General features: G+C 42.4%; 1 protein-coding gene across 1 annotated transcript; it reads left to right on the forward strand.

Annotated features, from left to right (window-relative positions):
• The first annotated feature begins 386 nt into the window (after positions 1-386).
• LOC112810566 (WD repeat-containing protein 87-like) lies at positions 387-22,408 on the forward strand. The gene is made up of 6 exons (XM_073885175.1): positions 387-556; positions 9,310-9,432; positions 11,530-11,697; positions 12,086-14,946; positions 15,472-15,731; positions 16,148-22,408. The coding sequence occupies exons 2-6, from the start codon at positions 9,322-9,324 to the stop codon at positions 22,258-22,260; spliced, it is 9,513 nt and encodes a 3,170-aa protein (XP_073741276.1). The 5' UTR covers positions 387-556; positions 9,310-9,321; the 3' UTR covers positions 22,261-22,408.

Raw genomic sequence — 22,408 nt, forward strand, 5'->3', positions numbered from 1 at the left:
GCTAAGAACGGGCCTGAACTGTGACTGTCTGGCCCTACCACGTTCTAGTTATGTGGCCGGAGAAAGCTACAACAGTACTTTTAAGGAGGGCTTCTACATTCAGTGAACAAAAATGCAGGACATCCAGTTAAGTTTAAATTTCACTTAAAAAATTGATCATTTTTTTAAGCGTAAGTATGTCCCAAATATTGTTTACCTGAAATTCAGATTTAACTGAGAATCGAGTTCAAATTTAACTATTTTATTTGGCAGCCCTGGTTTAAGGCTTTATGGGAGACAATGCAGCAACAATCCTTAGAGCTGTTGCTGGCGTGTGTAAACACGCAACAATGTGTGTTTGTATAAAAAGGCCAAACTCCTCCCCTGCACCCTCTCCCACCCCCAACACAGTAGTGTCTAGTCATCTGATGTAATAGGTGAAATGGCTAGGACTCGGAAAGCCACTCTGTCATTCAAGGTCAGTCTTTAAGCCCTCTCCAACCCAGTGCACTGTAGTGACTCGGCTCCAGGATAACAAAGAAAGGAAACCAAAGTGGCAGAATGTAGGATTGTAAATGTAAGTCTATTTGATTCTGAAGTTTCTCTTTGCGCCTGTCCTCTGCTCCCTCAATGTCAGCATGCCCCCTCACTTCTCACACAATAATAGCACCCTGAGGGGCGCCTGGGTGGCTCAGTCGTTAAGCGTCTGCCTTTGGCTCAAGTCATGATCCCAGGGTCCTGGGATAGGGCCCTGCATCGAGCCCCGCATCGCATCGGGCTCCCTGCTCAGTGGGAAGCTCGCTTCTCCTTCTCCCACTCCCCCTGCTTGTGTTCCTTCTCTCGCTGTGTCTCTCTCTGTCGAATAAATTAATAAAATCTTCAAAAAAATAATAGCACCCTGAATTTATGTTGCACTTTTTCATTATAATACCTTTGAATTTCATTATTTCCCTTTATTTTTTAAAGGCTTTAGTATGGAAAAAGAAGAGCATTCCTTTCTGAGGCCAAGACTGGTTAAAGTGAAATGCCTCTCACTGCAAACCTGGTGGAATGGAGTGTTAGCCCAGGATTGAGACACACAAGTGTCAGGCATTTTCCATTTTCCCAGTCAGAGCTCCTAGTCTTAAATTACCAGAGGAAATTTTACAGAGTCTTTGAGATTGTGGGATTTAACTCTCATTTCTCTTCACATTAGCTTGGTGTAGCAGCTTTTTCTTTCTTTTCTGTATTTTCTCTGACATTTAAACATGTTTAATTATTTCATTAAAAAAAAAACACAAAAAAACTTCTCTCTAGGGGCCAGCCTTTTGTTCTTTCCATGCATGTCCTTGAGAATTGTACACAAGATTCTGAAGGGTTTAAACTTTACCTCTGGTGGAAATTGAAGTGAGGTAGTAACTGTTGCTAGATCAAGAAAATGCTTGGAATTGTTCAGCTAGCGATAGAGGAGTCCCCAAGGCAGTACTCAGAGCACTCTGGGGCCAGCTTGGGAGCTGTTTGCCCAGGTCCTCAGCCAGATAAATGCAAAAATTCAGAATAAGCATTTAGGAACTTTTATAGTAATTTGACAGAATAATCTTATGTCTGCGGAACTTAATGAAAAATCTGGAGTTAAAAAAAAAAAAATCTTCCCTAAGTCTCATCTGCCTGGCAACCTCCTCATGCTACTCCTGGGTTAAGTGGCAGCATTTCCTACTGGTGCCTTCTGGGGTGTCCCATGCAGTTTTGGGTGCTCCATTACAGCAATTACCAAATTTTAACAATTGAAGTTCCTTGAAGACAGTGCCGACTTTTGAACATAGGATACCCAGTCAATAGCAAAATACACGTTCTAAAGTAGAATCTCAACAAATTTTTGTTGATTGGTTTTGGAATTAGCGTTTTGTGAAACTAGACCAACCAGGCTCACTTTTGAGCTAATTAAATGCTGTTTCACCTTGAACACACTTAATATACATTCTGTGAGCTCCACTGGCTCTAGGAAGGTTGTGTAGCTCAGTAGTTCAAAGGATGCACTCTGCAGTCATGCTTCCTGGGTTGGAATCCTGGCTTTGTTAGTTACTAGTTGTACAACTGTAGGTATGCCAATTAACTTCTTTTGCAGAATGGGAATAAAACAAGCTACTACTTCAGAAGGTTGTTGGTATTAAATGAGATAATACACGGAAATTACTTACTGCATAAGTACATTTTCAAAAAATGTTAGTGCCTGAATTAATTCTCTGTCACTGCTGTTAACAAATTACCATAAACTTAGCTGCTTTGAACAACATAAATTTACTTTCTCATATTTCTGTAGGCCAGAAGTCCAGGTAGGCTTGACTAGTTTCTCTGCTCTGAGTTTCACAAAGCTAAAATCAAGCGGTTGGCTCTGGATTCATATTTAAATGCCCTGGAAAGAATCTGCTTCCAAGCTCATTCAGGTTTTTGATAAAATTCAGTTTCATGAGATTGTGGAACTGAGGTCTCTGTTTCCTTGCTAGCTTTCAGCTGGACGTTGTCCTTTGCTCCTAGAGGCCTTTCTCCAGTCCTTGCATGGGCCTCGACATTGCAGAACCAGCAATGGCACATCAAATCCTTCTTACCCTTAGAATCTCTCCGACTTCCCCTTTTGCCAGCTACCCTTCTGCTTCCTCTTGTGCCACCTCCTTCTGATTGCAACTGGAGAAAGTTTTCTGATTTAAAGGATTCATGGAATAAGATTCCATTTCCCTCCCCACCCATAATCCAAAACAATCTCCCCATTTCAGAATCCCTAACCTTAATTACACCTGCATAACTTTTTGCCATGTAATTTAATATATTTGTAGGTTCCAGGGATCAGGTCATAGACATCCTTATGAGGCCATTCTGCCTACCATAATGCCCTTCTCATATCTCTATTTGGAAGATAGATAGGATGAATTCAGATATATGTGTAATGCTTTACGTATAGTAGGCCCTCAGTATAGGCGGTTTCCCCTTAGCTCTGGAGAAACTTTTTTCACTCCAGAACTTTCACCTGAGTCCCTCTAGTCACAATTATCTGCCTTGTAAAGGGTTCCTCCTTGTGGGAAAACAAACAAACAAATGCCACTGATGTTCTAGGAAAGCTGCATGTCCTCTGAAGGTTCCTATCTCAATGTGTGAAGCAAACATCTCCTTCTTCGGGCCTTGGAGTCAGTTCCTGTTGTTATCTATCCTTATTATACACTGCTGTCCTTAACATTTGGTACAGCTGTAATTTGTTTGCAATTTAGAGACATTGCAGAAAAGTATATGGAATATTAGGGCAAAGTACTCATGTCCACACAACTCAGAATTTCATGTTTGAAACTCATTGTATAATTAGCTTTTGTGTAGTTACCCACTGTCTGGAGGCTTTCACTTAGCATAGTATTTTCAAGGTTCATTCACAGTGTAGCAGGTACCAGTACTTCATTCCTTTGTATGGCCGAATAACATTCCAGTCTATATGTATAAAATTTTGTGTAACCATCAGTTGATGGACATTTAGATTTGTTTCTACTTGTGGGCTATTAGGAAGATTCATGTACAAGTTTTTGAGTGAAGATGTATTTTTTAAAGGTTTTATTTTTTAAGAGCACTTTTTGACAGGACGTTACAGAGATCTCTTTTATACTCCCTGCCTCCACACATGCATATCATCATCACTCACCATAATGGTACGTTTTGAAAAAGATTTATTTATTTATTTTAGAGAGAGAGTGGGGGGCAGAGGGAGAAGAGAGAGAGAATCTCCAGCAGACTCCCCACTGAGTGCAGAGCCCGACATGAGGCTTGATCCCACAACCCTGAGATCATGACCTGAGCTCAAACCAAGAGTTGGATGCTCAACCGACTGAGCCACCCAGGCTCCCCCATAATGGTACATTTTTACCAAGGATGAACCTACACTGACACATCATAATCACCCAAAATCTATAGGTTACTTTAGGGTTCACTCTTGGTATTGTACATTCTATGGGTTTGGACAAAAGTATGATGACCTATATCCATTAATTATAATATCATAGAATATTTTTACTGCCCTAAAAATCATCTATGTTCTGCCTATTCATCTCTGCCACACCCCAACCCTGATAATCTTTTTATTGTCTCCATTGTTTTGGACTTTTTGAGAATGTCATACAGTTGGAATCATACAGTTTGTAGCCTTTTCAGGTTGGCTTCCTTCACTTGGTAATACGCATTTAAGGTTCCTTCATGTCTTTTCATGGCTTGATAGCTCACTTCTTTTTAGCCCTAAGTAATATTCCAATGTCTGGATATACCACAGTTTATCCATTCACCTACTGAAGGACATCTTAATTACTTCCAAGTTTTGACAATTTGATTCCAATTTCTCCATAACCTTGTCAACATCTGTTATTTTCCATTTTTAAAAATTATAGCCATCCTAGAGGCACTTCGCTGGCTCAGTCAGTGAAGCGTGTGACTCTTGATCTTGGGGTTATGAGTTTGAGCCCCATGTTGGATGTAGAGATTACTTAAAAATAAAATCTTTTAAAAAATTATAGCCATCCTAATGGATGTGAAGTGGTATCTCATTATGATTTTGATTTCATTACCCTAATGACTAATGATGTTGAGTATCTTCTCACATAGGTATCGGCCATTTGTATATCTTCTCTGGAGAAATGTTTTTTCAAATTGTTAGCCTATTTTTAATTGAGGTTATTTGTCTTTTTATTGTTCAGTTGTAACAGTTCTTTACGTACTCTAGGTACTGTACACTTACCAAATAGGTGATTTGCAAATATTTTCTCCCATTTTTAGGTTGTCTTTTTACTTTTTTTTTTTATTGTAAGGGAAATGTATAGCAAAACATCTGGAAGGTAGTGGGGGTGGAAGATCTGGAAAAACTTAATCACCAAACAAGCTGCCTAAACATGGCTTCCTGGGGTGGAGGAGAGATTTGGCCCTTATCTTTCCCACATTTCCTGATTCAAAGAAACCTGCTTTTAGCAGGGCTGGGCCTAGGGATTTTCCAAACTGTTCTCTTCTTGGGAATTTGGGAAAGGTTATACAGTTCTCAGGCTTTCAAGATACAAAAGACAGTATGGAGAAGGAAAGGATGTTACAGCCCTTTGGTCTGGTGTCATCCCCAGCCCCATCTCTCAGTATTTGCTGATGCCAATGATATGAACCCCATGGAATTGGGGCAAATTAGGCAGCAGTACATTGAGCAATGAGGCTGTGTTGATGAGGAAATGAGCAACATCACACTTGCTGTAGAAGCTGACCAGGATGTAGGAGAGATGCTGAGGAATTTGTGGGAAGAGGTAAATTGGAGCCTGTAGTCCATCTGTTCCCAGCATGTCAGTAGCTGAGCCTTTCCTTGGTCAGGGGTCTCAAAGGGTGACCCTTTCACTATATGTAAGAAGACACAGATAGCCTGCTGGTTTCAGAAGCCCGTCTGACTTAAGGCATGGCACTTGTTTCTACACCTGTGGTCTCCAGGAAGCAGCTACCTTTTTACTTTTTAGATAGTGTCCTTTGATGTACAAATTTTTTGATGAAGTCCAGTTCATCTTTATTGTTTCTTTTGGTTGTTTGTGGTTTAAAGGTCATCTCTATGAAACCATTGTTTACTCCAAGGTCAGATTTATACCTACGTTGTCTTCTAAAAGGTTTTAGAGGGGCGCCTAGGTGGCTCAGTCGTTAAGCGTCTGCCTTCAGCTCAGGTCATTGATCCCAGCGTCCTGGGATCGAGCCCCGCATCGGGCTCCCTGCTCGGCGGGAAGCCTGCTTCTCCCTCTCCCACTCCCCCTGCTTGTGTTCCCTTTCTCGCTGTGTCTCTGTCAAATAAATAAAATCTTTAAAAAAATAAAAGGTTTTAGAGTTTTAGTTCTTACCTTTAGGTACTCTGGGGCTAATTTTTGTATATGGTGTGAGATAGGGATCCAAATTCATTTTTTTCCATTTCTGCCTATTCACCTTTGATCTTATTCTGATGTTTCACTCTTTCCTGAATTCTTGCATTTTTGCTTTGTGACCTTCCATCTTAGAGGCAATTAATTTTTTCCCATTCATGACAAAATACTTAGTTATAAGTTTTATCTAATCCATTGTAGCAGTTCTCCTGAATGCTCTTCATATATTCATTTTTTTAGCATCTCTCGTTCTCATTTTATTTCTGTTCACATTCATCTAGATTATTTGTTTAGATAGTGCCTCATAAATGTTTGCCTGTTTACTCCTTCCGTTACCTACTGCTAGTGTTAAATTTTTGATCTTCATTAAAAGAAATATTTATAGGAGCTTTCTAGATCGCTTCCCTGCTGCTGTGCTTACCATTTTTTAAAAAATTTTATTATGTTATGTTAGTCACTATACATCATTGGTTTTTGATGTGGTGATCCACAATCCATTGTTTTTGTTTAACACCCAGTGCTCCATGCAGTACGTGCCCTCCTTAATACCCATTACCAGGCTAACTAATACCCCCCCAAAACCCTGTTTGTCTCTCAGAGTCCATAGTCTTTCATGGCTCATCTCTCCCTCCAATTCCCCGCCCCTCATTTTTCCCTTCCTTCTCCTAAATGTCCTCCATGCTATTCCTTATGTTCCACAAATGAGTGAAACCATATGATATTTGACTTTCTCTGCTTGACTTATTTCACTTAGCATAATTTCCTCCAGTCGTATCCATGTTGATGTAAAAGTTGGGTATTCATCCTTTCTGATGGCTGAGTAATATTCCATTGTATATATGGACGACATCTTCTTTATGCATTCATCTGTTGAAGGGCATCTCGGCTCTTTCCACAGTTTGGCTATTGCGGACATTGCTGCTATGAGCATTGGGGTGCATATGGCCCTTCTTTTCACTACATCTGTGTCTTTGGGGTAAATACCCAGAAGTGCAATTGCTGGGTCATAGGGTAGCTCTATTTTTAAATTTTTGAGGAACCTCCACACTGTTTTCCAAAGTGGCTGTACCAACTTGCATTCCCACCAACAGCGGAAGAGGGTTCCCCTTTCTCCACGACCTCTCCAACATTTGTTTCTTTCCCTGTCCATTTTTGCCATTCTAACTGGTGTAAGGTGGTATCTCAATGTGGTTTTGATTTGAATTTCCCTGATGGCTTAATGATGATGAACATTTTTTCATGTGTCTGTTAGCCATTTGTATGTCTTCTTCAGAGAAGTGTCTTTTTATATCTTCTGCCCACTTTTTGACTTGATTATTTGTTTTTTGGGTGTTGAGTTTGAGAAGTTCTTTATAGATCTTGGATACCAGCCCTTTATCTGTAGTGTCATTTGCAAATATCTTCTCCCATTCTATGGGTTGCCTCTTTGTTTTGTTGACTGTTTCCTTTGCTGTGCAGAAGCTTTTTTTTTTTTTTTTGCACATCATTGTCTGAGTTAGAACATTAGCAGCTCTGCTTCCTCTACTTTTGCCTCCCAGTTTCTTCCAGTTGTAGTTACAAGTAGGAGTATAGATTCTCACCTGGTGGTGGGTCTCTCACCTTTAGGAAATTTTATTTTCTTGGTGTTTTTTTAGATGTGCCTCTGTTTGTCCCTCTTTCTGCTCATAATTCTCTCCATAGTTTCTTATTTCCAATTCTTTTGTCATAATTGCCACTGATTTCGCTGCTTTTCTCAGCCGTTACATGTAATTTGTTATCTATAGATTATACTTATCTCCTGGTTCTACTGAAGTTGTGTTTGCAAAGATCTATTGGTTCTCCTTATTGCTTTTAGGTGATTTTCAGAACAGAAGGCCTTGGAAATAATGATACTTTAATGTTTCTATGTTTTTACATTTTAGATTTGTCCTTATTAACAGCGTGCAACTATATTTTATTCATTTAAAAGATCTAACTGAAAATTTGTCTTCTAAGGGGTTTAGTCTGTATTTGTTACTATCATGACATATTTAGACTTCTCTCATTCTATTTCTATTTATCATACCTCTTTTTTTCTTGTTATGTTTCATCATAGAAGGAAATACATATTGTATTTCCTTTATTCTTATGTATACATATGTATGTATATGTATTTCCTTTATTCTTATCCCTTCAACTGGTTAAATCATACATTCTGTTTGTTTCTTTCTTTTTGGTATTTTCCTTAGTATTTTTTTCAATTTTAAAATCTAATTGGCTTTATTAAGCAAGTCATGAATTGAGCAGCATTCCTTCTAGTAAGTAGAGGGAAGATTTCTTCCTTAGCATTTTTTTTCTAAGTAAGCTCTACAACCAATGTGGGGCGTGAACTCACAACCTTGAGATGAAGGGCTGCATGCTCTACTGACTGAGCCTGCCAGGTACCCCTATTCCTTAGCCTCTTTTTTTTTTTTTTTGAGAGAGAGAGAGGGAGAGAGTGCAAGTGGGAAGGGACAGAGGGAGAAGGAGAGAAAGAATCTCAAGAAGGTTCCATGCTCAGTGTGGAGCCCAGGGCCTGACACGGACCTTGATCTCATGACCCTAACATGACCTGAGCCAAAATCAAGAGTCCAACACTTAACCTACTGAGCCACCCAGGTGCCCCTAGGATTTTTTTTAAGAGACTGTGCATGCACACAAGCAAGTGGGAGAGGGGCAAAGAGAGAGGGAGTGAATCCCAAGCAGGCTCCACACCCAGTGCAGAGCCTGAGGTGGGGCTCGATCTCATGGCTCTGAGATCATGACCTGAGCCAAAATGAAGTCAGGCACTTAACTGACTGAGCCATCCAAGTGACCCAAACCCTAGAATTTTTAATATACACATATAACAGGATATTAAATGTGACTATTCAGTATGCTGGGAATTTCATTAGAGAACAACAAATGTCAGAAAAACTATGCAGAGCATGCTAAGAGTGTGGAAGAGATTTTTGTGACCCTTAGCTCATTGTCCTCTCACGTCTAGCTTTTATATGATGATTTCTTTAGAGAGAATTGTTGGTATGCTCTGTGGTGTATCTCCTTCCCTCTTGCTTCTCTTCCTTCTCTCTCTCCCCCCACCCCAATAAATAAAAAATCTTAAAAAAAAGAAGTTCCCTTTTACCCCTTCTCAGGAATCTCCCAATCTCTCAGCCCCAGGTAATGACTGATTTGCTCTGTCCCTATGGGTTAGATGACTCTTTTCTAGAATTTCATAAAATTGGAATCATATAGTATGAGCTCTTTAGTGTCTGGCTTCTCCTCACTATAATGTTTTTGAGATTCATCCATGTTTTTGCAAGTGTCAGTAGTTCACTGTCACTCGATCTTTCTGAAATAAGAGAGTTTCTCCTGTTTCTAATACTCTCTCTTTTCCTGTTGCTTTTTCCTCTCTCAATTCCCTTGATTTCCAGTCTAACATCAGATGTTGTGATTAAGTCATTTTTGCCTTCCACAGGTTCTGTAATCCATGATGTCTATAAAGAACTGGAACATTACAAAGATGTCACCTTCACCGAGACTTATTCCTCAGTGGAAGGACTTGAAATTCCTCATAAATAATACCCTGAAGGATATAAAGGTGATGTGTATGAGAGATATGCACATAGTGGGCTTGTACTAAATACCCCTGCCAAGGCAGCCTGTGGCATGGGTAACATGTGAGCATGTTCTTTGGAAGAGCCCTCCCATACCCCTAAACAACTCCTCCTTCTAGATTCAGATGATAACAATTATAATTAAAAGACATTCTGCTGCAAAAAACCCAAAAAACAAAACAAAACAAAAACAAAACAGAAAATGGACTCAGATGGATTAAACAAGCAGGAGGTGCCTTTGTCTTACATATTGTCAAGGACCCATGTTCTTTTTCTTTCTTTTCACACCATCCTTAATATTTTAGTTTATCATCTTAAGGTTACAAGATAGTTCCTGCACTTCCAGGTACCAGCTTTAAATTGCAAGTAGGTAGAAGCGAGGAAAAGGCCAGAAAGTACAGAGCTGTGCCAGCCCTGGAGTACCACAGTGCCACTCTATATTGCCAGAATCTCTGAGTCCATGATCACCCTAAACAAGATCTGAGTTTTGTTGGGATGGAAGGAGGGGGATGGGGAAGGAGGGGGATTGATATAGAGTAGATGATAGTACTTCCAGGTGCAGATACATTGCTTGGGTTTAAGATAGTCTTAGTCTTTTAGAGTCTTCCTGAGAAAAGCACTGATACTGTTGAGTGAATGAGCAAACTGTGTGTGCATAAAATCTGGAAAGGAGAAGAGGAATGGTGATTAATGGAATAAAGGGTATGTAAATGACTTTTCAGATTCAATGAAGAGGAATGGGAGATTAAGAGCTCAGATACCAGTGTCCTTTCTCTCAACTCTGCTGCCCATCACTGAACCAGCAATGACAGTGGAAGTTCTCTGTATTCTGTATTCTCTCAGTATACACAAAGATCTGAATATGAGAAATAGAAAGAGAAGAGAGATTGTAACTTGCAGATAATGGCCTCAGTATAGTCTCAAATCCTTTGTGGATGCAGAGAAACTCGGAGAGTTAGAGTCATGGAGCATTGTTCAAGAGGCAGTGAAGCACAAGCATCTGCTGAGATGAGGGACCTCAAAAGTAGATTTTACGAGCCTCAGTTATGGCTAATTAGTATGAGGAAGTTCATGTATTTACATCCTAGATATATACTATGTCACAAGAAGATAGTGTGTGTTGTACATATTCTACTGTGTATCATGTTAAAAGGCATATATCTCCCTTAATACAACACACACACACACACACACACACACACACACACACACACACACTGGGTCAGAACACAGAATGTTAGAGCTGAAGCACAGTTAACTCTATGTTGTGAATAGCACACATTTTCCTTGGATGCACATAAGAATAGCGAAAGGTGCCTGCCAAAGGGTCTAGTTCTCATGCCCACATGGTGGGCATTCTATGTCTGTGAAGTATGAGTTTCCCACAGGCAGTGATAGGCAGTGTATCATGAAGTGTGATGGTGACAGGATTGGTCCTTTGTGTATAGGCAGGAACTCTGAAGAGTTGTTCCAACTGTGACAGCTGGGAGATATTTGCCAAGGTTGGATTCCTTTGTCATACTCATATAGGATTGTATTCCTTTCTTTTGAAGTACTTATTTATTTTGTACAGACAGACATTTGTTAGTTGTTTATATAATGCCTGTTTCCCCACTGGACTCTTATCTTCTGGAAACTAAGGCCATGTCTCTTTTACTCAGCATCATATCCCTATGTCCTCATAGAACATATCAGCCTTTCTCAAATTTTCCTCATCTAAACCATGGAAAACAAAATTATTTGAGGGGATATTTTCTTAGTTCTCTTAAGGATGGTACATAACTAGGAGCATTCTAGATGCATAGGGGAGAAATTAATGCCTTATGTAAAATGGACACTTTAGGATATTAGGGCTTACTTCTTATGGAAACTTGGTTGAGAAAGGCTGGGAGGTACTCTGAATTAAGATGTGGGTGAAGGTGAGGAAGAGATGACTCCCCCAAATAGTACTTGCCAGTAGTAGGGTGAATAAATGTTGGTTAGCTAAAAAACAACAGATGTCCACTAATCCTCAATAAATATTTACCAAATGAATGAGTGGGTACTCAGGCCTTTTAGCTCAGGCCACTCTTCTCTCTCAGGCTGATGAAAAACCAAAGAATGATGTGATTGTATTGAGTGACTGGCCTAAGACTCTATACCAGGAGCCTCACCATCCCCAGAGCAAGCCTTTCATCTGTTTCTATGCCATCGATGTCAACTATTTTGTGTCCTTAAACTGGGTGGAACCACATTCAAAACAAATACAGGTAAAGCTACCTCATTTTTTTTTCCTATCATACCTCAACTGCCCTCAATATCAGGATGAGATTGATTCTGAGTTAGCTCATTTTAATATGCATCTCCATAACCCAGTCTGACCTGGATGCAGTGATCTTTTTTCACCTCTAGTCATCAGGTCCAGAGAATTCATATTCCCCAGAAAGCAGACTGAAGGCCAAAGAAAGAGCCTTAATCATTGTGTTTCTATTACATACCTGAATCCCAGTACCAGGAAACTCCCCAAATCAAGCTGTTCAGTCTTTCCTTAGTCTTACAGGAGGGAACAGGTATCTAAACATTCAACCCTTCCTACCCCTCACTCTTGGGGGAGAATCTGCCTCCATGGTCAGGTTTTCATTTCGCATCCTCTTCTAGGCAGTACTTTGGGTACAGAAGAAAGATACAGAAATAGGAGGAATGATAGAGAAGACAAAGTTTCCTGTGATGGATCAAGTGCCACCCATTGAAGCAATGGTCCACACAGGTTCCTACCACATGTTAATTGCTTACTGTGGTGACATGCGCCTGCGGCTCTTCGGAGATCACCATCAAGCATTCATATCTCTGGGCACAGTGCCCTGTTGTTTCTCCATCAGCTGCCTCTGCTATGACTCAGAAGCTGAGATACTGCTCTCTGGTACCTTGGGGGCTGTGGTTACCTGGCTTATCTTACCAAACGGCAGGGGCCTCCAGATGGCACAAACAGTGCTCATGTCTGATCATGAGTTTGTACAGGGCTTTTCCCTGAACGGCCCCCAGGGCTCCCTCCTGGCTCTCTGTGAGAATAAGGTGAGGGTCTTCACCCACCAGGGTCAGGGCCAGCTGAAAGAGGTAAAAAAGTTCACTCCCACAGCCAATGGCTCTTCTATCACCTGCTCCTTCACTTGTGTCTCTCAGGGCTATTTCTATGCTGGAAACGAGGATGGAGAGATCCATGCTTGGAGTCTAGACCAGGGTAACTTCCTCCACAGCTTCCAAGCCCATTCCTTATCAGTGATATGTGTTTACAGCCGGCCAGAGACCTACACCTTACTAACAGCAGGCCGAGAAGGCGTTATAAGGGAATGGAATCTTGCCTTTGGGAACTTACTGCGGCAGCTGGATATTGATGAGGATTTGCAGCAACTGCAGTTTATTGATAACACCACTTTTTTCTGCCAGACTACCCACACTTTCTCATTGCACCACCTACCATATTTTTATAGCCTCTTCAATGTCTGTGGTTCTGCTCCTGAGCAGGTGCAGCGGGTCTGCTGTGGCCGTAATTGGACTCGAATCCTGTGTGCTACTAAGGATGGTTTATTGCGCTTCTTGTCTCCAGTAACAGGAGATCTCCTGGTTATCACCTGGCCTCTACTTGTCATGGATAAGGCCGTGGCTTGGGCCTATGACTCAGACAAAGAAGAGCTCTTTGTGGCAACAGGCAGTTCAGAGGTGCTGGTGTTTGATGCAACGCGCTCTCCTTGCACGGCCAAGTATCTGGTATGCACTTCAGTAAACTCTAGGGATAGAGTAAGGTGCCTGGCCTATGGGCAGTCCCATTTGGGCATGGGCCTAATAGGATTGATGTTCTGTGGGCATGAGAGTGGCGTTGTGAGAGTCCTCTCCCACTACAGCTGTGCTCGAATAGAAAAGACTGTTCACTCTGGGGCAGTTTTGGCACTGTCTACCCTAGAAGGTCCTCAGGAAATCTCCTTACTCTGTTCCTATGGCATGGATAATACTATACACCTGACAGAAGCTGTGCTTCAGAAAAACAAGGTAATCCTGCAGCCCGTAAGCAAAATTCTCTGTGCTTGCCCCCTAACACACGTGATCCTCTTGCCAGGTTCTGTGGGTGCCATCACTGAGAACCACTGCTGGCATCTCTGGCACTACCAAGATTTTCTGAAATCTTCAGAATCAAAACAAAGGTCTGTTAGAGACAAAGAGACAAAATGCCTGCACCAGTGTCACATCACTTCATTTGATGTCTGCTCTTCCCTGAAACTTTTTGTCACAGGGGGCACTGATGGCTCAGTCCGGATCTGGGATTTCCATGGTAGACTCATAACTGAGTTGGACTCAGCATTGCATTTTGGCCCACTCTGCTTTGCCAATAATCGGGGTGACCTGCTTTTGACTTTCAACCAGAGTCTTTACCTGGTATCCTGCTTAAAATTGCTCCCTCCTGCTCAGCTGATTCACCTAGCCATCCTAAGCAGTGCAGATGATATACAAGAAGTCCCTAAACCCTTCCTGCCTAGCTTCTTCTTTTCTTTTGAAAGAGTATTTGTACCCAAATTTGTCTACCTTGGACAAGGGCTGCAGGAATTACAGGGACTAGAGGCCCTTGTTAACAAACGGGTCATTGCCTTTGACAATACTGTGCCCCATGTTGTAGAGGAAGAGAGTCATATGTCCACTCTGATTCAAGAGGAACCCAAATCACACTTTTGGGAGGATAAGGATATTGCTTTTGACCCCAAGCATAATCGTCCCCAACACTTGGCTCCTGCTCAGTTACATCTTGCTGGCTGGGATGGATTGAACCCCTACCATATATTATGTTGCTTCTTTGGTAAAGGGCGGCAATGGCCCTTTGCTCCTGATGGCTACATCCCCAACTCAGTTATCCGTGCCCGCCTTTGGCCTGATGGTACCCCAATCTTCTTACGCTATGATCTGTACCAAGATAAAGACTGGGACATGACCAAACTCGTCAGATGCCAGACACTGTCACCTATGCCTCTACTAGAAGAGAACATCTCAATGAGAAGAGAGAGGGATAAATCCAAGAAGTGGAAACGAACTTTCTATGATGTTCTAGTAAGCATAATGAACCGAAATTGGACAGGAAGAAAATTTGATGAAGGAATTATAAATAATTTAATCGAGGCCATCCTCAACCTCACAATTTACTGCTCTATAGACCAATACAAGACATACATTAGTGTCCTGGCACAAATTTTTGCCACTTATCAAGTATCTCCAAGATTGTGCTCTGAGGCTGCCTGTCGCCTGATGGAAGATACAGTTCATCCCAATGCACACATCCGTGAGCTAGCCTGGGAGGGGTTGGAGAGGCTAGGTGTCCTGAGCCATCTCTTTGCTGTTCCACTGGCTATGGGATTGATGGACAGTGATGAAAATGTGAGGGCTAAGGCCTTATACCTTATGATAACAGTCACAGGCATCCAAACTAAGACTATGCTGGCAGGCCTGCTGAAGAAACGAGACACGTTCCAAGAAATGCAGTAAGTTGGGTAGTGGCTTTCCCCCTTCTGTTTCTTCTAGTTCCTAACCTTTTTCTCTTATTCTCTTTTTATACAATGTATTCCCTTTTTACACAACTCTCTTTCTATTCTCCCCCCCCCCCACGACACCCCCCCTATGTTCTTTTTTTTCTATTTGCTTTTTTCCTCCGGTGCCTACCCCTCTTCTTCTAACCATTGATTAGCCTGCCCTTCTGTCACTTCTTCACTTCCTTAAGATTCCTCAAGACTCAAGTCCACAAATCTTCCAACCAAAAAAGCATCTTGTATCTGGCAATTCTATTTCTTGCTATATTTGATTATTTCTTCTTTACCCATCCTTTACTTCAGACTACTTTGTCCTCATGGCTACTTTATCCCTGTCTCTTCAATTGTAATTTCTCCTCCTCCTCCTCCTCCTCCTCCTCCCTGTCTCTCTCCTTTCCTTCACTCCTCCTCCTCCTCCTTCTTCAAATCTTGTTTTATCACTGGCTTGGTGTCATCCTTCTTTCCCCTTGACTTTTGTAGGAGGGAATTTATTGGAGAAACCTCTCTGGACCAGCTGCTGGGGATCCAAGCTAAAGATATCCAGTGCCTGCTTACTCAGGTGGAGCAGCAGCTAAATGAAAACCTGACTTTGTCATATAGAGACCAACAACCTACTTTTTATTTAGACATATCAATGGCTGGTAAACCTGAGACCCTTGTCAAACAAATGGTCATACCTGAAGAGATCACCAAACCAAAGAAAAGAAAGACATATGTTCAAGCAAAAAGAAGAGAGCTTAGTATGTATGGGGTAATATATGGGGTATATTTGGGTCCCACCTCAGGGCACCAAAAGACAGGGTCAGTAAGGCCAGGGTATCTAAAATGATACCAGTGGGAACATAATTACATAAAGAGATTCTTTTCCACAGAAAATAACCTTCCTGGGAAAGAAACACATATACCACAACAAAGACCAATGTCTTATTTCTTTAGGATATGAAAGCTGGGATAAAATGGCAAGCATTTCTGTACCATAAAGCCTCAGTCCCCTTTGCCTTTGTACCTCTTTTTTTTTTTTTTTTAGTATATGTGCTGCTGAAGTGAGCACTGCCTTTGTACATCTTATGGCTATTCATTGGACTAGATATTACAAAGGATATTCACTCAGAACTTCTGTTTTTTCTTAACTATTTTTCTCCCAATATCTCTGCAGTTAAAAAGGCCCTGACAGTTTCCAGAAAGCCAAGACAGACAGAGTTTGTAAAATTTAGCTCTATGTTGGTGCCTTCAAAGGATGAAGATGAACAAAGAGAGGCCAGGCAATCAGAGCAGATTGACACCAGGGATGTTACCTTAGAGCCTAAACTGCAATTAAGTACTTTCAGCCCAGCCAAATCTCAAGAGGATGCTGAATCAGAGGAGGTTGTGATGGAAGCCACAGAAGGAAGAGGCCACATGGAGGTGACAGAGGTTATGAAGGCCATAGATCAACGTGGTACGAAAGATTATGGAGAGGTGTTCCCTGAGGTAGAAATACACGAAGTAGAAGGAGGAGGCCACATGGAGGTGACAGAGGTTATGAAGGCCATAGATCAACATGGCATGAAAGATTATGGAGAGGTGTTCCCTGAGGTGGAAATACATGAAGTAGAAGGAGGAGGCCACATGGAGGTGACAGAGGTTATGAAGGCCATAGATCAACGTGGCATGAAAGATTATGGAGAGGTGTTCCCTCAGGTGGAAAGACAAGAACTCATGAGTAGGCGTTGGAAAAGGGCACTGGAAAAAAGCCGTGAAAAAGTAGCTGCAAAGTTGAAACAGGAAAATGACTTGAAGGATATTTCAAAGACAATTGCAGAAGAGCCCAAGAAAAAAGTCACGCAGATTACTGAGCAAGAAAAATATACAAGGAAGAAACATGGGAAGAGTGACCGAGGTTTGGCTGGTATGCCTGGACGCGTGGGTAGATCAGATACCAGGTCTTGGCGGGATGACATTTGCTATCTTGTTACCTCGCGGATAGCAAATTCGCATCCAGGAACGTTAAGAGATCTGGGTCAAGAATTGGTGGACTTGGCTCAGGTGGTGCTTGGTCCCCAAGAGCCCAGCTGGGAACTCTTCCAAGAGATCTGCCCCCTTCTAAAGGACTCATCAGAATTGGATGAACAAGTGGTAGAAGAACCATCCATTATAATTGAAAAGGCGGATATAGAGGTTGTTGAGGAAGAAGGGACAGAACTGAGAGGACAAAGGGACAAAAAAGCATTAAAAAAGGACAAGGCATTTTCTCAAATGAAGAAAAAGAAAGTTGCTTTCTTAGATAAACTAGCCTTAGAGAAAAGGAAATTTAAAAAAGAAGCTAGGAAACTGGCCAAGCAAGAAGGGAAAACAGCTGAGGAAGAAAGGAAACTGAGTACACCAAAGAAGAAATTAATACAGGGAAAGGAGAAACTGACCCATCAGGAAGAAAAAATAGCTTGGGAAGAAAAAATAGTGGCTTCCCCACAAGAGAAATTAACCCAGGAAGAGCAGAAGTTAGTCTTAGGAGAAAAGAAAGAGACTAGAAAAGGGGGGAAACTGAGGGAAAGAAAAAGAGTGACCTGGAAGGAGGGGAGGGCAGGGGTAAGTGGGACTTGGAGAAGGGGTAAGTGGGACTTGGATAAGATTATAATGGCCCACGAAGAAGGCATGTGGCCCCAGGAAGAGGGGTTGCCTATCTGGGGAGAGAGAAAATTGTCCCAGGAAGAGGAAGAGCTGGATGAGGAAGAGGAGGAGCTGGGTGAGAAAGAGGAGCAGCTAGGTGAGGAAGAGGAGGAGCTGGGTGAGAAGGAGGAGGAGCTGGGTGAGGAAGAGGAGCTGGGTGAGGAAGAGGAGGAGCTGGGTGAGAAAGAGAAGCAGCTGGGTGAGGAAGAGGAGGAGCTGGGTGAGAAAGAGGAACCTTGTGAGGAAGAGGAGGAACTGGGTGAGGAAGAAGAGGAGCTGGGTGAGGAAGAGAAGGAGCTGGATGAGAAAGAGGAGCAGCTGAGAGTGGAAGAGGAGGAGCCAGTTGAGGAAGAGGAGCCAGGTGTGGAAGAGGAGAAACTGGCCTGGGATGCAGAGGAACTAATCCTGCACTTAAAGAAACAAGTTGAAGGCAGGAAGAAAAAGTCCCACAAAAAGAAGAAACACATCCAGGGTATAGAGAAACATGTTGAGGAAGAGATCCAGGAAAGGGGGAAATTGGCCCAGGAAGAGGAACATTTGTCTAGTGAAGAGGAAGGACTGTCTGTGGAAGAAGGAAAACAGGCATCAGAAAGGGGCAGCTTGGCAGAGCAAGAAATTAAATTGACTCCAGAAAAGAAGAAATGGTTAGGAAAGGAGAAAAAAGAGTCCTATAAAAAGAAACAAATCCAAGAAAAGAAAAAACAAATTGGGAAACAGGAGAAAGAACACCAGACTAAGAAAGAAGAGAAAGAATCCAAGGACAGATGGTTAGCCCGGAAAAGAAAGAAACTGGGCCTAGAAGAAGAGGAAAACCTTGTGGAAAAGGAGAGAAGGGCCCAGAAAGAGGAGGAAATAACCAAGAAAAAGAGGCAATGGGCCGGGGAAAAAAAGAAAGCTGACTTAGGAGAGGAGGAATGGGCTAGGGAAATGGAGAAGTGGTCACAGGAAGAAAAGAAACAGGCCTGGAAAGAAAAGATACAGGATCAGAAAGAGGAGAAATTGGCTCAAAAAGTGGAGAAACAGACTGAGGGAAAAAAAAAACGGGCCAGAGAAAAAATGAAACTGATCCCAGAAGAGGAAAAAAAGATAGAGGAAATTGAGACACTGTTCCCCCCAAAAGAGAAACAAGCTAAGAAAGAGGAGAAATGGGTTGGGAAAGATAAGAAATCCACTGATGAAAATGAAGAGCTCCACGAAAAAGAGCAACTAGCCCTAGAAGAGCAGAAACAGGCCCAGGAAGAGAGAAAATGGAGTCGGAAAGAGGAGAAAGAGAGCTTTCAAAGAAAACAATGGGCCTGGGAAAAAGAGAAGTTGTCTGTAGAAGACGAGGAACACGCTGATGAAATGCAGAAAACATCTCAAGAGAAACAGGAAAAAGCACTGACGAAAAGACTGACCCAGAAAGACAGTAAACTGGCCAAGGAAGACAGGCGTATTGACAAGAAAGACAAGGCAATAGCCAGGAAGGGAATTGGCATAACTAAGACAAAGAAAAAAACTGAGGAAGAGAAAGAAATTATGAAAGAAGAGGAATTGTCCCAGGAAGAGAGGGAACTGGCCTATGACATTAGGACCAAGGAGATGGGTGTTGCCAAGAAAAAAAGGAAACGAACCAAAGAGGAGAGAATACAGGCAGTGAGGAAACTGGATATGGAGAAAGGGATTCGTTCTGAAGAAAAAGAGGCTAGTTCCAGGTTAAAAGATATAAGGAAGAGAGAGAGTTACCTGTTGAGGATCCTACATAAAATAGTTGGAGAAAGGAGTATAGTACCACTGGAAGAAACAGAAATATCTGAGGAAGAGAGATCATGTATGATGGGGAAGAGTGGAATGGATGGCCAGAGGTGGGAATTTTTTAAGGAAGAGAGAGAAATAATGAAACAAGAGAAGGAGCTGGATCAGGAAGAGAGAAAAGTAGAAGATGACAGACTGGCCACCAAAGAGAAAACACTGACTGATGGAGAGAGCTTGGAGGAGAACCAAAGGTTATTAGAGAAGGTCCAGGGAAAGATACTATTAGATAAAGTCCAGGTAGAGAGTATATTAAAGGAAGTCCAGGAACAAAATCTGTTAGGAAAAAAGCAGCTAAAGAAACTTCTAAGGAAACTTGAGAATAAATCAGATAAAACTCAGCTAAAGTACTTATTAGAGAATATCAGAGATACCCTGTTTGAAGGCTTATCTGAGAGTTTGACTGAGGAGGAAATAAAGGAAGGTCCAACGATGAAGGGGAAAGAGGAGGAGGGCATCACTGAGGAAGGAGAAGAGGAAGAAATTTTGCCCAGGAGAGAGAAAGGGAAATATTTGATTAGGAAGAAGAAAAGGAAGGCAAGCCTGAGTGAAGAGGAATTGGAGGAGAACTTGGCTAGGAAGCATAAGAAAGAGAGTTCAACCCAAAGAAGGAAAAAGGAAAAGAGGTTGACTCAAGAGAAAGAGAGGCTGAGTAAGAAGAAAAAGGAGAGCCCACATGAGGAGGAGGAGAGCCTGACTGCGGAGGAGGAGGAGAGCCTGAGTGAGGGGGAGGAAGAGAGTGTAAATGAGGAGGAAGAGGAGAGCCTGAGAGAGGAGGAAGGGGAGGAAATGGAGAAGATAGAGAAAAGAGAGGAGGAGGAAAAGAAGGAAAGGCAGAAGGACAAGGAGAGCAGACTTATGGAGGTGATACGCTCAGAAGAGAGAGCACTGAAAACAGAGCTCTCCAAGAAAGAAGTGAGCTTATCGAAGCTAGCAATAGAAAATGAGGCTCTTGCTGAGAAAAGGGAAGGTACAATTAGAAGGGAAGTTCCTTTTAAGAAAGAAAGATGGCTTGATGGAAAGAGAGATCCCACACTCATGGATAAGGTCATGTGGCCAACAGTTCTGAAGAGCCCTTTCAAAATACCACTCCCAGTAGCCTTGGAAAAAGAGAGAACGCCCCTAGAAGTGTTGAGAGTTCATCTGGATTTGGAAGGACAGGAAAGTCAACTTCTTGGAGCACACCCTATGACAAGTTCTTGGGGAAGACAAGAGGATGTGCTCTTGGAGAAAGCCAGGGGTTTGAGAATAGGCTTAGAGACCCAGATCCCAGAAGGCCTCCACAGGCCAGAGTCCCACTTATCAGATATTATCATGAAATCACAGAAACCTGAACGTTGGCCCAAAGGTGACAGGTGGAAGTGGTTCATTAAGTACCAGGATTCCCCAGTGAGGAAAACTGAAGGCCAGGCTCCAGGGCCAGCCCCAGCCCCAGCCCTATCCCTTACTTCTATACCAGCTGAAAGGCCATGCTACTCAGAAGCAAGCTTCTCAGATGAGGACTGGGTTAACAATGCCTTAATAAGACTGGAAGCAGGGGAGCAGCTTTCCAGGGACAGTTTCCATAGACTGTACCAGCTCCTCAGAGACTTCACTTCAAAGGGATACATGAAATGGATGCATTTGTGCAATCTTAAAGCCATTGCTAAACACCTAAGGCAGAACCTCGAGGTAAGTCACACAGACATATCACAACATAAGAATGCTTTGAGTCCAGTGCACTTAAAAGTGATCCCTCCAATTAGAAGAAAAGAAAAAGAGAGCCGGCTAGAGCCATTCCCTGTCGTTGAACCAGTGTTACCATCAGCTACCATGAGGTCTCAAACCCCAGAAGCTCTCAATTGGCATCTCTTAGCTGAGTCCTACAGGAAGAAGCAGGCACGACAATTATCCTCTGCTGTTAAGGAGATACCGCACCTTTATCCAATCAGAAAGGATGTTCCCCCAACTGTCTATCCCTCTGTTGATAAAAAATCCCTGGACTTGATATTCCAGAAGGACTTCCAGGCCTTGAGGGATAAGGGAGAGCTCCCTAAATTTCACAAAGCAAAGAGGGACACACTGTCCATACCTTCACCAGTGTTACCATCAATCACCAAGAGGATTCGAGTCCCAAAGGCTATAAATTGGCATCTTTTAGGAGAAACTTACAGGAGTGCACGGGTACAGCAACTATCCAATGCTCTCAAAGAGATGGAAATGAAACATTTCTATCCTGCTGCAAGAGAGATTTTCACAGGTGCCCATGCCTCTGTGGACAAACAAACTCTAGCACTGATGTTTCAGAAGGATCTCAGGGCTTTTAAGGGAAAAGACAGGCCCCTCACATTGCCCAAGTTGAAGAAGGCACAGCCCATCTCTAAAAAAAAGGAAGAGGTGCCTCAATGGGAGACATTTGTGGCACTGTACCATGTTTTGCAGATGATGCAGCAACAATATGCAAAAGACAGCACTGCTTGGATGGAACAGTTTTACCAACTCATGGATCTGTACAAATTTAAGTCCCCCCAAATCCAGAGGCTTCTACTAAAGTTGCTGCAGAGAGAGGAACTCCAACCCCAAGAGATCATGTACAAAAAGGCCCTGAAAACTCAGGAGCTGGTACCTGGTGAACGGCTGTTCTGTGGCTTGTTTTGGGGTCATTCCCATGTCCCTGCAAGTCCTCTCAAGTTCCATAATATTGTACCTCTGCCTGGGAAGAGCAGGGTGCATACTATCCAACCTGTGGGCATCGCCCAGTATGGATTCCTAGAACTTGCCTGGAAAAACCTACCACAAGTCAATCCTTACTTTATTGAGAAGCCGCCCAACATCCCTACTCCTACTCTATGATTTGGCCTAACATTAGGACTTTGGGGTCTTGGTGGGAAATAAGCCTGGCAATGGATTTTAAGCCTCCTTCCCTTTTCCCCACTTCAAGGTGGGGCTAGACAAGGACTTGTACTCATTCAGTTCCAGAAACCTGCTACCTTATGCTGAA

Source organism: Callorhinus ursinus, unplaced genomic scaffold (genome assembly GCF_003265705.2).
Source record: "Callorhinus ursinus isolate GAN/ISIS: 27379988/994484 unplaced genomic scaffold, GSC_fseal_2.0 scaffold61, whole genome shotgun sequence".
In the NCBI taxonomy this organism is placed as follows: Eukaryota; Metazoa; Chordata; class Mammalia; order Carnivora; family Otariidae; genus Callorhinus; species Callorhinus ursinus.

What these genes read in the sequence shown, in the direction of transcription:
- LOC112810566 (XM_073885175.1), top strand. Translation starts at nt 9,322, where the DNA reads ATGATGTCTATAAAGAACTGGAACATTACAAAGATGTCACCTTCACCG. An exon ending in ATACCCTGAAGGATATAAAG is followed by an intron (nt 9,433 to 11,529) that starts GTGATGTGTATG and finishes CTTCTCTCTCAG; the next exon opens with GCTGATGAAAAACCAAAGAA. An exon ending in GACACGTTCCAAGAAATGCA is followed by an intron (nt 14,947 to 15,471) that starts GTAAGTTGGGTA and finishes TGACTTTTGTAG; the next exon opens with GAGGGAATTTATTGGAGAAA.